Source organism: Polypterus senegalus, chromosome 15 (assembly GCF_016835505.1).
Source record: "Polypterus senegalus isolate Bchr_013 chromosome 15, ASM1683550v1, whole genome shotgun sequence".
Classification (NCBI taxonomy): domain Eukaryota; kingdom Metazoa; phylum Chordata; class Cladistia; order Polypteriformes; family Polypteridae; genus Polypterus; species Polypterus senegalus.
Genome location: NC_053168.1, coordinates 6,502,727 through 6,516,179, shown reverse-complemented (window position 1 = coordinate 6,516,179; position 13,453 = coordinate 6,502,727). Strand labels below are relative to the sequence as shown.

At 42.0% G+C, this 13,453-nt stretch overlaps 1 protein-coding gene across 1 annotated transcript in view; it reads left to right on the top strand.

Moving 5' to 3' along the window:
- Positions 1-13,453, top strand: part of ulk4 (unc-51 like kinase 4) — a 459,640-nt gene that overhangs the window by 91,279 nt on the left and 354,908 nt on the right. Inside the window, exons 16-17 of the mRNA XM_039736934.1 lie at positions 1,853-1,899; positions 7,957-8,035. Coding sequence (XP_039592868.1) covers positions 1,853-1,899; positions 7,957-8,035 — 126 coding nt within the window. The remainder of the gene's footprint in view (positions 1-1,852; positions 1,900-7,956; positions 8,036-13,453) is intronic.

Genomic DNA, 13,453 nt, shown 5'->3' with positions numbered 1-13,453 from the left:
GCCCACTGAGAGGGCTCTGAGTGCCCCCTTTGGCACCCGTGCCATAGGTTCGCCACCACTGCGCTATACCATAATAACAACAAAATTATAGTGTACATGGTAACAGTAACAAGGCTGAAAAGAAAGTCTACTGCTGTGCAGTTTGATGATCTGGCAGTTGAAGTTTATAAACCTAGAGGTTTAAATGGGCAAGGTTGTGCTTTTTTGATCTGGATGCCGCCTATTTTGCAATCAGCCAGTCAGTGTGATGATGTGACATGGAGGGGGTCAGTGTCCTGAGCATTTCTTACTGGGGGCGCGTTCTCATGCCATTGTCATCAGGAGTGCCTGTCGAGTACCTTATGACACACTGAAATGTGTATATATGTGGAATTTCACTGTACTCTAGAAATGGGAAAATGATACCGAAGCTTGTGTCAGTCAATCTAAAGTGCAGTGAGTCGAATCACTGTGTCAGAGCTTGTGTCAAAACACAGCTGTCACGTGACCCGTAACATTTGAAGCTTCAAACGTCATCACCGCTTCACAGCACGCTTTATTGGTTTGACAGCTTTGGTGCTAAATTAACAGGTAGCGTATATAACATCCATCATTCTCATTCAACATTGTTGGGTTGTGAGGAGAGACTGATTTGGAGAGCTTTGGTGACAGATGACGACTGACAGCGGAAAAGGGTATTAAAAAGTTAAATAGTATAAATGGAAAAGGACCTCAGCAGAATTAAATGGACACAGACTTTTCTGACCTTTTACTGGTGACATGAGACTGAAACAGTGAGTGCGGCTTCACTTGCGCTCTTGGGAGTGTGCCATCACCTCAGTTAACCACCAGAGCTCGCTGTTCATTCAGGCTTCAATGCTTTGTATCTTTTTCAACAAAAAAAAGCCTCCAAACTTCACGGGGCTTCATTTTCCCATCACTACTGTACTCTATGTACGTGACAGTGCTATTTACTACTTACTCTTAGTACTACTACTACTATGTGAGTTTAGCTTACTATAGAGATAATAATTATAATATTCTAGCGTTCTAGAGTACAAGGTGGGGCTTTCAACTTTATGGATGGAGCTGACAAGTGTTTGGAAAGTTTCGTGAATTTCATATGATGGGGGACACAGGGTGCCTTGAGTCTGTCTGTGCGGTAGGAACAATGAAATCTCAAGACTAGCAAGACATTCTGGTGCCAAATGTCCTGCCCCTTGTGAGAAAGCTCTGTCTCAGTCACAGATCATGGGTCCTCCAAAAAAGATGAGGAGCCAAAACACACAACTAAAAGAACCCAAGAATGGCGACGAACAAAACATGGGCCTGCTCTGAAGTGGCCCTCTGTGAGCTTCTGAATTGAATCCCATTCAGCATCTATGGAAAGAACTGAAACATACAGTCTGGAGAAGACCCCCCTGACACCACTGGAGCAGTTTGCTGAGGATGACCTGACCTGTGGATAGGTGCAGAAGTCTCCTGGAGAGCTTCAGGAATTGCTTATTTTCTGTGATTTGCAAATTCTAAAGGTCGTGAAACAAAATAGATTTGGGGTCCTGTCATTTTTGCCCATTTCTGTTATTATTTGAAATATTCTGTTGTATCAAAGTTCTAAAGCAAAGTCTGATTTTTGTTAAATACGAAAAACAGTGATGACGATGACTTTAGTCAGTTTTAAGGCATTACAGAGACCATTGTGGGGGGTTCTTTTTTCCCGGAGGGATAGCAAGAATTTTGTCCGCGTCAGTGTGGTCACTGCCGATAGTTATGGGGAAAATAAAAGTAAAAAATAGTCATTCATAATCTAAAAGTTGGATCAAGCCTTTGAGTATTTGGTTTGATTTATGTCTGTTTTCTTATTCCATTGCAGTTTCCATTGTTAACTCAGCAGCTACGGACGGCTCCAAACTGGGATGTGTAAGTTCAATACTTTTACATTCATGAATATATGTGGTTTTTATCTTTTTTATTTTACCTGTCACAATTGCACTAAAAGAATTTGTGATATTCTTTTATTTGCTGTCGCTCTTTGCCAACAATGAGCTCATCGTGGATGTCACACTGTATATCAGACTGAGAGGTTCTCTTTTACAACCTTCTGAGCTGACGCCTTGCAAAGAATGCTGCTGAAAAATGAATCAAATAGAATTCTTATCAAATTTTATGGAATCACGTTCTGCCGTAGCTTATTTTATAATTTTTTTTGGAATTGAATTTGTTTGTTCATATTTATAGAAAGGTGGCGCAGTGGGCAGTGCTGCTGCCTTGCAGTTAGGAGACCCAGGTTCATTTCCCGGGTCCTCCCTGCGTGGAGTTTGCATGTTCTCCCCGTGTCTGCGTGGGTTTCCTCCCACAGTCCAATGACATGCAGGTTAGGTGCATTGGCGATCCTAAATTGTCCCGTGTGTGTGCTTGGTGTGTGTGTGTGTGCCCTGCGGTGGGCTGGCACCCTGCCCGGGGTTTGTTCCTGCCTTGTGCCCTGTGTTGGTTGGGATTGGATGCAGCAACCCCCGTGACCCTGTGTTAGGATATAGCGGGTTGGACAATGACTGACTGACTGACTGACTATTTGTAGAAAGGGGTAAATACAGAATAATTGCACAAGAAACGGATACGACAACAGACAGGAGTTTGTCCGTAATGAGTTGTGGACTCCGTATTAGCTGGGTTAGTAAATAGACGAATGAATGCTTATTTAAGTTTTTGTGTGTTTTTAATGTTAGCTATTATATTTACGAGGGTAAATCTAAAAGTAAAAGCAATTTGAAAATGATTCTGAAACTGCAATGGATTGAAGATGATGCAATACATAAACGTCTTCTGAAGAAGACCCAATTGTTTTGGAGTTGATTGTCACTGGAGATAAGAAGAAGGCAAGGGACAAAGAATGAAGTTAAAACGCCTGTCTTTTCTGGAAAAGAAGGAATTCAAACAACATTTCTCCACCAGGAAAATCAGGATGAGCTTCTTAAGGGACACGAAGGGCCCAATTCTGGTGCATTTTCAAAAATACGCACAATCAGAGACCAGTGCACTCCTTTCGGGCTAGTTATTTTTTCCCTTTTATCCCAGGGCTGAATATTTTTCCAAAAAAACTGGTTTCCCACATTAATCAACATAAAATACTTATTTGTGACAAATGCCACTGTTTTATTTTCTGTGAGCCCCCATAGTATGTAAATTCACATAGTTATTACGTAGCTGTTTGTCTCATCACTCATAAGCTGAAAGGAACTTTCTGGAAAGTAACATCTTGAAGCAGTTGAGCGAACACCTGGGGCCCCATGTATAAACGGTGCGTACACACAAAAATGTTGCGTATGCCCGTTTGATCGCACACTTTGAGAAGTATAAAACCTAAACTTGGCATAAAGCCATGCACATTTTCACGGTAGCCCCCTACCTTGCGTACGCACGTTTCTACTTGGTTTTGCAAACTGGCGGAACCCAGCGTCAAAGTAGTGCTACTGTTTCTGCATCATTCACCTTTCTTTGTCATGTTCGCTTCAAAGATGCAAGATTTATCAAATACTCTGACGTTGTATATCATTTACAAATTTAATTCACTTGATTGTAATAATTCTGTTAATGATATAATGGTGCTTGGAATGGCCGTACTATTCCAACTACCATGGCTGCTTTAGTGTTGTTAGAAGACCTCGCAAATGGAAGAATTAAAAGAGAGTGCACATTTATAGATGATGATGATGATGATGATTACTGGCTTTTAAGTTGATTTCAATTTCCAAGTTCCTCTCTGAGGTGAGTGCTGAACTGGCGGGGGCTTTACAAAGGCAGACTTTAAGGAATTGTGCTCTCTCTGTGTTCCTTCGCAAGTTCTTTCTACTCTTGGGTTTTTAAGCACAGGAGCTTTTCAATGTGAACTTGCTGACCGTTTGGGTATTTCACAAACATCAATGAGTCACACCATGCCAGCTCTATAGGATGATATTATCTGCTTGTCATCCAGATAGATAAGATTTCCTTACACTGTAGTTGAACTGGGAAACATCAAATACAATTCGCAGCAACATCCTGTTTTACAAATGTAATCCGAGTAGTCAACTGCTGCATGCACACTGCTGTTGCAACGACGCCAAGCAAGTTATATCAGCCAGGGATTAATGACCAAAAGAATGAGATGGCATTACATCATATACAAATGTGAGAGCCCCTCACATTTTTGTAAATATTTTATTCTATCTTTTCATGGGACAACACTGAAGATTTGACACTTTGACACAATGTACAGTAGTCCGTGTACAGCTTGTATCACGGTGTGAATTTGCTGTCCCCTCAAAATAACTCGACACACAGCCATTAATGTCTAACAACAAAAGTGAGTCCCCCCCTAAGTGCAAAATGTCCAAATTGTGCCCAATCAGATATTTTCCCTCCCCGGTGTCATGTGACTTGTTCGTGTTACAAGGTCTCAGGTGTGTTAAATTTGCTGTTCTCGCTCTCACACTCTCTCATACCGGTCACTGGAAGTTCAACATGGCACTTCATGGCAAAGAACTCTCTGAGGATCTGAAAACAAGAATTGTTGCTCTACATAAAGATGGCCGAGACTATAAGAAGATTGCCAACACCTTAAAACTGAGCTGCAGCACGGTGGCCAAGACCACACAGCGACAGGTTTAACAGGACAGGTGCCACACAGAACAGGCCTCGCCACGGTCGACCAAAGAAGTTGAGTGCCACGTGCTCAGCGTCATATCCAGAGGTCGTCTTTTGAAAATAGACGTATAAGCGCTGCCAGCATTGCTGCAGAGGTCAGCCTGTCAGTGCTCAGACCACACGCCCGCTGCACACGGCTTCAAATTAGTCTGCATGGCTGTCGTCCCAAAAGGAAGCCTCTTCTGAAGATGATGCACAAGAAAGACAAACAGACTAAGGACATGGATTACTGGAACTGATGAGACCAAGATCAACTTATTTGGTTCAGATGGTGTTAAACGTGTGTTTGGCGGCAACCAGGTGAGGAGTACAAAGACAAGTGTGTCTTACCTACAGTCAAGCATGGTGGTGGGAGTCTCATGGTTTGGGGCTGCATGAGTGCTGCCAGCACTGGCGAGCTACAGTTTATTGAGGGAACCATGAATGCCAACGTGTACTGTGACATACTGAAGCACAGCGTGATCCCCTCCATGGGCCGCAGGGCAGTATGCCAACATAACGACCTCAAACAAACCTCCAAGACGACCACTGAGGGTAAAGGTGCTGGACTGGCCAAGCATGTCTCCAGACCTAAACCCTATTGAGCAAACAGAAGGTGGAGGAGCTCAAGGTCTCGAACATCCACCAGCTCTGTGATGTCGTCATGGAGGAGTGGAAGAGGATTCCAGTGGCAACCTGTGAAGCTCGTGTAAACTCCATGCCCAAGAGAGTTAAGGCAGTGCTGGAAAATAATGGTGGGCGGCCACACAAAATATTGACACTTTGGGCACAATTTGGACATTTTGCACTTAGGGGTGGACTCACTTTTGTTAACATTAATGGCTGTGTGTTGAGTTATTTTGAGGGGACAGCAAATTCACACCGTGATACAAGCTCTACACGGACTTCAAAGTGTCATGTCTTCAGTGTTGTCCCATGAAAAGATATCATAAAATATTTACAAATATGTGAGGGGTCTACTCGCTTTTGTGAGATACTGTATGTGTACATAAAACAGGGCTGTGAGCCAACAGAGCTCTATGGAGTGGGGCTCGCTAGTCCCTTCTGCACCTTCTCGCGGCACCCACGGGACCATGGCACGGTGTTAGTGTAACCTGGGGGCTGCCATCTAGTGTTCTTGGGGAGACAATGCCCTGTGCAAACTATCTGTCCAGGTCTTACCAGGCTGTGGGCTTCCCTGCCAGGTAAGATTCCCAGGTGACGCCCTTAACAGCTTTATACCTGCCATTATGTCCCAAATATTATGGTGCCCTGAATGGGGTGGCATGAAGAAAAAGTGTTGTGTGACCGAAATGTATGCAGATATCCTTAAATGAAAGTCTGTAGTGTACGCTTTCATCATGTCAGAATTAGTTGATTTGTAATTTTAAACTGTAGGGTAAATAAAGGAAAAGGTGTCTTTGTCCCAGACATCATAGAGGGCACAGTAAGTAATTGTCCTGGAGGCTGATTTTTATAACAAAGCCAGCTAGAAAGTCTCATTTGTTGGCTCAGGGGGGTTAAATTTGTTGTTCCATCATTATCACTTGTAAATATGTGGCCGCTTGGTGGCGCTATTGCGCACCTTTTTTCCCCGATGGACAGTACGCAGTACACTGGGTAAAATCACTCAGAATTTGATTTTTAATTATTTTTTTCAACCAGTAACGGTGTACTTCACGATAATACTGCAGTGAATACACTTGACTTGAGCATTCCTAGTTTTCCTCCTCTTTCTCTGTCTCTGTTTAGCATTCGTTTGCTCAGAGGTTGATGCGCTTGCTGCTACCTGAGCAGCTCTTCTTTTCTCCACCTTAGTGGCCCACTGCTTCTCTTCTTTCGTCGGCATCTTTTCAAGTTAAAACTGATTAAGTTAGTTGTTGTGTTGCAATTACACAGTAGGTTTTCTTTAATTTTTCACTTAAGTCTTCAATCTGCCTCAAGAATGATTAGCGAAGGTGGTAGGGAATGAGAACGGCGCCCATACGCATGCGCCACACGGCCACCCTGCTGAGCGCCGCCGAGAATTGATTCTACAATAAAATAAAAATAAATAGAGTAATACAAATCATCACCCCGAAAGCGGATAGCAGACGTCACGTAGTATATGTGTACCAAATTTCAAGTCAGTAGGTGAAACGGTTTGCGACCTACAGATTTAAAATCCTGTTCAAACAAACGAACAGCCATGGTAGTGTATTATATAAGAAGATAAAGTGCCCCAAAGCACCTCCACCACCATGAACAATAAATCAAGAACAATACAATAACAATATTTCAATCCTCCTCTCCACCAAGCAGCTCTGTCACACTCCCTCCCAACTCTGGCTCAGCTTGCTGGGATTCAACCAGTCCTTTCAATAGTCCTTGACTCGGAAGTGTTCCTTCTCCGCATCAAACGCCACATCCTCCCTCCTCAAGTAGCCCGGAAATACTGTGGGCTTCCGTCCTTGTGCCTTCAAAGTACTTCCGGGTCGTAATGACACTAGGAGTCCAAAGGTTCCTTGTGAGCGGCACCCACAGCACCCAACAGGGCTGAAGAACCATTTCCGTCCAGGGGAGCTGCCATCTAGCGTCCCGGGAGATGTAGTGCCCCGAAAAAGCTGCTTTTCCTACTTCTTTCTGTTGATGGACGTCCCTGCCAGACTGAAATGCCGGCCGTCCATCACACACTCTTTACTATTTATAGTCCTGAAGCAATCCTCGAGCTTTCTCCGTTGTAGTTCATTTAGGAGTCAGATGTGTAGATGACCACTTACTGTAGTTCTTTAAATGTTCCGTTTTTATAACGACATTTTCTTGATACCACTTTAGTTACTGTAAAGGGGTATCTATTACACACTCATTTACTCTTAAGTACCAAAGGCTCATTTTGGTTTTAAGGACACTTACAAAGCATCAGTCAAGTATTTATTCATCTTTTCAATGTGGCCTACTAAAACAAGTCCCAAGTGGCTCAAGTGAGACATGTCTCTTGACATTGCATATTTCATTATATGGCCTGTGAATCCTTACCAGCATATCAAATGCCACACTGCATAGAGATGAATAACCACTTCACTGATGCTTTAAAACCAAAATCAAGACTTAAAGAATCCTTTGTTAAAATCTTCTTGCATAAGAGTACATGAGTAATGATGCGATTTTGCAGTACCTAAACTAAAGTGTTATCTTCTTTAAGATTTAAACTTGTCCTTTTCGAAAACTGATTGTTCATATCCACACGTGTTGTTTAATGGAAAGTATGCTGTGTTAGGAATGAACGGAGTTGACCTTCAGCGTAAAATCTAATACTTTCATTTGTTTCAATTGCAGGCGTGCCAAGGTGATTCGTGTCATTGGGTTGCTGGCTTGTCACACCGTGACTCTGAATGAAGAGGTACCAGTAATAGAGGTAATTCTTCAGGGTGTCACCTCTACAGTTTCACATTGTGATTGTGATTCATCTCTTGTGCTACTGCTGGTCTTCATTAACAAAAAGAGGCCTGTGAGAGTCAGTGGGTACTTTTAGTTCTTGAGTCTGTGGTAGTGGACATAGAGACATCTAGTCTGGTATTTGGCATGCATTTAAAGAAGAAGTCAACTGTGGAACAGTAAGGCATTTGTTTCTCAAGTTACCCTATTATGCAGTTGCCCATCTTGCCCTTGCCCCTCTTTTTCTATTCTGGTTAGATTCAGTATGCCCTCTGCTCTCAAGATGGTAAAAGGAACCTTTGTATGAAATCTTCAGTTTCTTGGTTACCTGTCACATAGAATAACCTTCATTCTGTCCTAAAAAAAAAATAGACCTGTTTCTTGAGGAAGTTGTTTTATTTTGGCCATTTTCTGATCCTAGAACTGAACTGTAGGAGTGAACAGGATAACAAGCTTCAGTTGTGCTAATGCAGTTGCGAAGGTTCCTCTAATAACCGATTACCTTGTAAACATGACTAATTAAGGTTAAGCTAAGGGAGTTAACCATTAGGACACGGAAGGAATGGCTGTTGACAATGGGGCTCTGTCTTGGGTCTTGGGTTGGGAACATGCGCTGATAGCACGCTGCCGCACCCACTGCACAATGAACCAGGCAAATTAAAAATCGGTCATTTCAAGCTGTTAATGGCCGGTGTACACACTAGTAATGCTTTGGCTATCTTTTTATATCAATTTAATGAAATCTAGATTAAAAAAAGGTATAGATATCTATCAAAATCTTGAAAATATCCATTAAACAAAAGATTGAACTTATAAGCACCTTTTTAATTTTGTATTTTTATTAAAAGGACAGAAGAATACATTTTGTTTGAATTAGTACATGCACAATTAAAAATATTAACACATTATATTACGGTTTATATTTACAACTCTCAATAATTGCTTCCAACTCTGACCACAACTCTGACTCCAGAGCCCTGCAAAAAAATGCATGCACTTTAATGTACAGGGTGGGCCATTTATATGGATACACCTTAATAAAATGGGAATGGTTGGTGATATTGGTGATATTGATATTGACCATGGTGGCCATTTGGAAGTCGACCATTTTGGATCCAACTTTTGTTTTTTCAATAGGAAGAGGGTCATGTGACACATCAAACTTATTGGGAGTTTCACAAGAAAAACAATGGTGTGCTTGGTTTTAACGTAACTTTATTCTTTCATGAGTTATTTACAAGTTTCTCTTTGTTTACAGCCATTGACATGTCGCAGAGGTTAACACGTGAGGAGCGGATAGAAATTGTGTTGATGTCTGGTGAACGCAGTAACCGGGTCATTGCAGCAGATTTCAATGCAAGACACCCTACGAGACCACCCATCTCCCATGCTACAGTTAGCAAACTGCTTGCTAAGTTTCGTGAAACTGGTTCAGTGTTGGATTTGCCAAAATGTGGACGCATGAAAACTGTCACTAATGAAGAAACATCAGTGGCTGTCCTAGCTTCATTCAGCAAGAGCCCACAGCGTAGCACTCGCCGCATGTCACTGGAGAGTGGCATTAGTCGAACATCCCTTCGGCGGATATTAGCTACTCACAAATGGCACCCTTACAAACTCCAGCTACTGCAGCATCTCAACGAGGATGACCCAGATCGGCGCACTGAATTTGCAGAATGGGCAAAACAAAAATTGGAACAGGACCCTCAGTTTACGCAGAAGATTTTGTTCAGTGATGAGGCAAACTTTTATGTGAATGGTGAAGTTAACAAACAAAACCACCGCTATTGGTCTGACACTAACCCACATTGGATAGATCCCTCCAAGACTGTTGGAACAAAAAAATTGATGGGATGGTGTGTTATATGGGGTACAAAGATCTTCATCAATGGAAACCTCAAGGCCACTGGATATGCGAAATTGCTACATGATGATGTGTTTCCCTCTTTATGCACAGTTTTTCCAGCAAGATGGTGCACCACCACATTATGGGTGTCAGGTCCGAGCATTCCTAGATGAACAGTTTCCTGGAAAGTGGATTGGTCGTCGTGGGCCAGTTGAATGGCCCCCAAGGTCTCCCGATCTGACCCCCTTAGACTTTTATCTTTGGGGTCATCTGAAGGCAATTGTCTATGCTGTGAAGATACGAGATGTGCAGCACCTGAAACTACGGATACTGGAAGCCTGTGCTAGCATTTCTCCTGCGGTGTTGCTATCAGTGTGTGAAGAGTGGGAGAAGAGGGTTGCATTGACAATCCAACACAATGGGCAGCACATTGAACACATTTTATAAGTGGTCAGAAACTTGTAAATAACTCATGAAAGAATAAAGTTACGTTAAAACCAAGCACACCATTGTTTTTCTTGTGAAATTCCCAATAAGTTTGATGTGTCACATGACCCTCTTCCTATTGGAAAAAACAAAAGTTGGATTCCAAAATGGCCGACTTCAAAATGGCCACCATGGTCAGCACCCATCTTGAAAAGTTTCCCCCCTCACATATACTAATGTGCCACAAACAGGAAGTTAATATCACCAACCATTCCCATTTTATTAAGGCGTATCCATATAAATGGCTGTACTTTAAGGATTAAGGTTTAAAAATTTTAAAGAAATGTTTTCCGGCTGATGGGTATCCATCAAACAAATCCAGATCATATTATGTGATATCATCTACTGTTAAATTCTGCTCCGTACATGTACATTTTTTATCTTTATACTGTATTGAGGGTTTGTTCTGTTCTGTGTATTATTTTATTGTATTGCCCCCCCCTTCTTTTTGACGCCCACTGTACGCCCAGCCTACCTGGTAAGGGGTCTCTCTTTGAACTGCCTTTCCCGAGGTTTCTTCCATTTTTTTCCTACAAGGGTTTTTTTTCCTTGTCTTCTTAGAGAGTCAAGACTGGGGGGCTGTCAAGAGGCAGGGCCTGATAAAGCCCATTGCGGCACTTCTTGTGTGATTTTGGAGTATACAAAAATAGATTGTATTGTATTGTATCCAATGTGGTTGTGAGCAGACAGGAAGCTGCGTACCCTGCCATGGTTTGGTGCCCAGTGTAGGGCTGCTTTCTGCATTACTCCCATTGCTGAAATGTCGCCAGAAAGCGAAAATCGTATCCTTTGTTGTTGTGAAGGCAATTATGTGGTAAGTTTTCATTGGTCCATCCTAAAATCCCAGGCACCAATTTTCTTTTATCCCTGACTACCTACATTTGTGGATTGTCAGCTGATTGAGTACTTCCCGGTTTAAAGTGGATTAGATTAGATAAACTTTATTAATCCCAAGGGGAAATTCAAAAGCTTACAGCAGCAGAAACATAAAAAAAACAAGGAAACGGACTCACAGGACAAGTAATACAGTCGATCGATCAAACAATCAATAGAGAGGTAAATATATAAACTTTACGAGTACATCATTTGGAAACACTGAATTGCCTGATAGATAGATAGATACTTTATTAATCCCAAGGGGAAATTCACATAATCCAGCAGCAGTACACTGATACAAAAAACAATATTAAATTAAATAGTAATAAAAATGAAAAAAAATAAAAATAAAATTAATGTTAGCATTTACTCCCCCGGGTGGAATTGAAGAGTCGCATAGTGTGGGGGAGGAACGATCTCCTCAGTCTGTCAGTGGAGATAGCAGTGGACAGAAAGTATCCCCAGAGGTGCTTCTTAGCACACCATGGTGGAATGAGCTTCAAGAGAGGCAGCGTTTCATGGAGGGAATTGTTGATGATGGCATCCAATTTTCCCCATCATCCTCTTTTCCACAACACCTTCCGTTGTGCCCGGGATTCGTCCTGTGATGGAGCAGACTTTCCTCATATGTTTGTTATGGTATTGTGCTTCTCTTAGGCTCAGGTTGTTTCCCCCAGGAGACCCCAGTGTAGAACACCACGCTGGCTACTATGGATTGGTAGAACATTTCCAGCACCTTGCTGCACACATCAAAAAAGCGGAGAGTCTTCTCAGGATGTCCAGTCTGCTCTGGCCTTTCTTGTCCAGTGCTACTGCATTTGCAGACCAGTCCAGTTTGTTGTTTATGTGAAGCCCCAGGTATTTGTAGCTCTGTACCACTTCCATGTCCTCCTCCTGAATGGTGATTGGGCTTCTTGGCACACCTGTTTATGGCTTGTTTCATCTCCTGGGCCATTTCTAAAATTGTTCGCTGCGTACTTCTGTGGCAGAACAGGTACAAATTTTCATTGGCTGTAGTTGGCATATTAATTCTTAACATGTGTTACTTAATTTTACCAGTAGATGTCATCCAAACGCTAGGCCTACCGTTTCAAAATGTTTACTCTTGTTTGAAATGCTGAGTAGAGCTTTTAGTTTTAATTTAGATGGATTGTGAGTGGAGAACTCTACGGCTGACCTTGAAATAACGAGAAATAGCACAATAAAACCTCTTTCTTGAGCTATATTAGCAGACGCCAGCCTGACTGCTGTTGTCAAGTCTTCCAAAGATTGTCTTCCTCTTCCTGTTTTTCATCAGTCACGTCCCCATTTACATTTATTCGCTTAAGTGATATTTTAACCTAAACAACACACACACAAGATGTCAACATAAACGAGCAAACCACATTCAGGGGGTGTGACGGTGTGGGTCCAGCTCCCTGCTCCCTCTTCCAGATTTGGGAGCCTCTCGATCCCGACACCATCAATAATAAAACCGAATGAGCTGTGCAATCAAGACAAATCGCCCAGAGCAAAGGAATGGTGTAAAATGTGTTAAGAGCTTTTATTAGAAATACTCAAACAAAACCAAAAACGGCGTCCACGGTGCGATGCTCAAAGTTAATAAATAAATAATCCATAAAAAAAGGTTAAAGAGGTTAAAAATCAATAAGTAATCTTGTAAGCTGGCCTACTTTTACCCTTATAGATAAGGATGTTCGGTTTAATGTTTCTATAGCCGCCGAAGCGTAAGGCGAAGTCGAGCACAGGCAAAACTCGTGTGGAAAGAAATCTCACAGTCCAAAAGTTTGTTTTAAAAATATTTAGTGAAAGTTAAAAGCAAATAATCCACACAAGAATAAAAGAAAAAATAGTTACACACGTAGAATAAAAGGCACCAAAAGGAAAAATGTATCTTGTCTAAACTTCGCTTTTTTTGAGGATCTTTAATTATTTCTGTACTTAAAAGTTCTTCTTCTGTATGCTATAAGCGCACGGCTTCGTGCTTAAATAAGTGCGTTTTCTTTACGTGTTACTTCACACATTCAAAGAGCCCGTAGGCCATCTAGCATGGTCATGATCACGAGCATGGTTTAAAACTGTATGCCTCTACACCTTACTCATGGCAAGGCTGTCACTAACTGAAGAATAATGTTTACTCAAAGCTGTTAGAAATGGCAAGAATATACCAATACAATTCTACTTATGGGG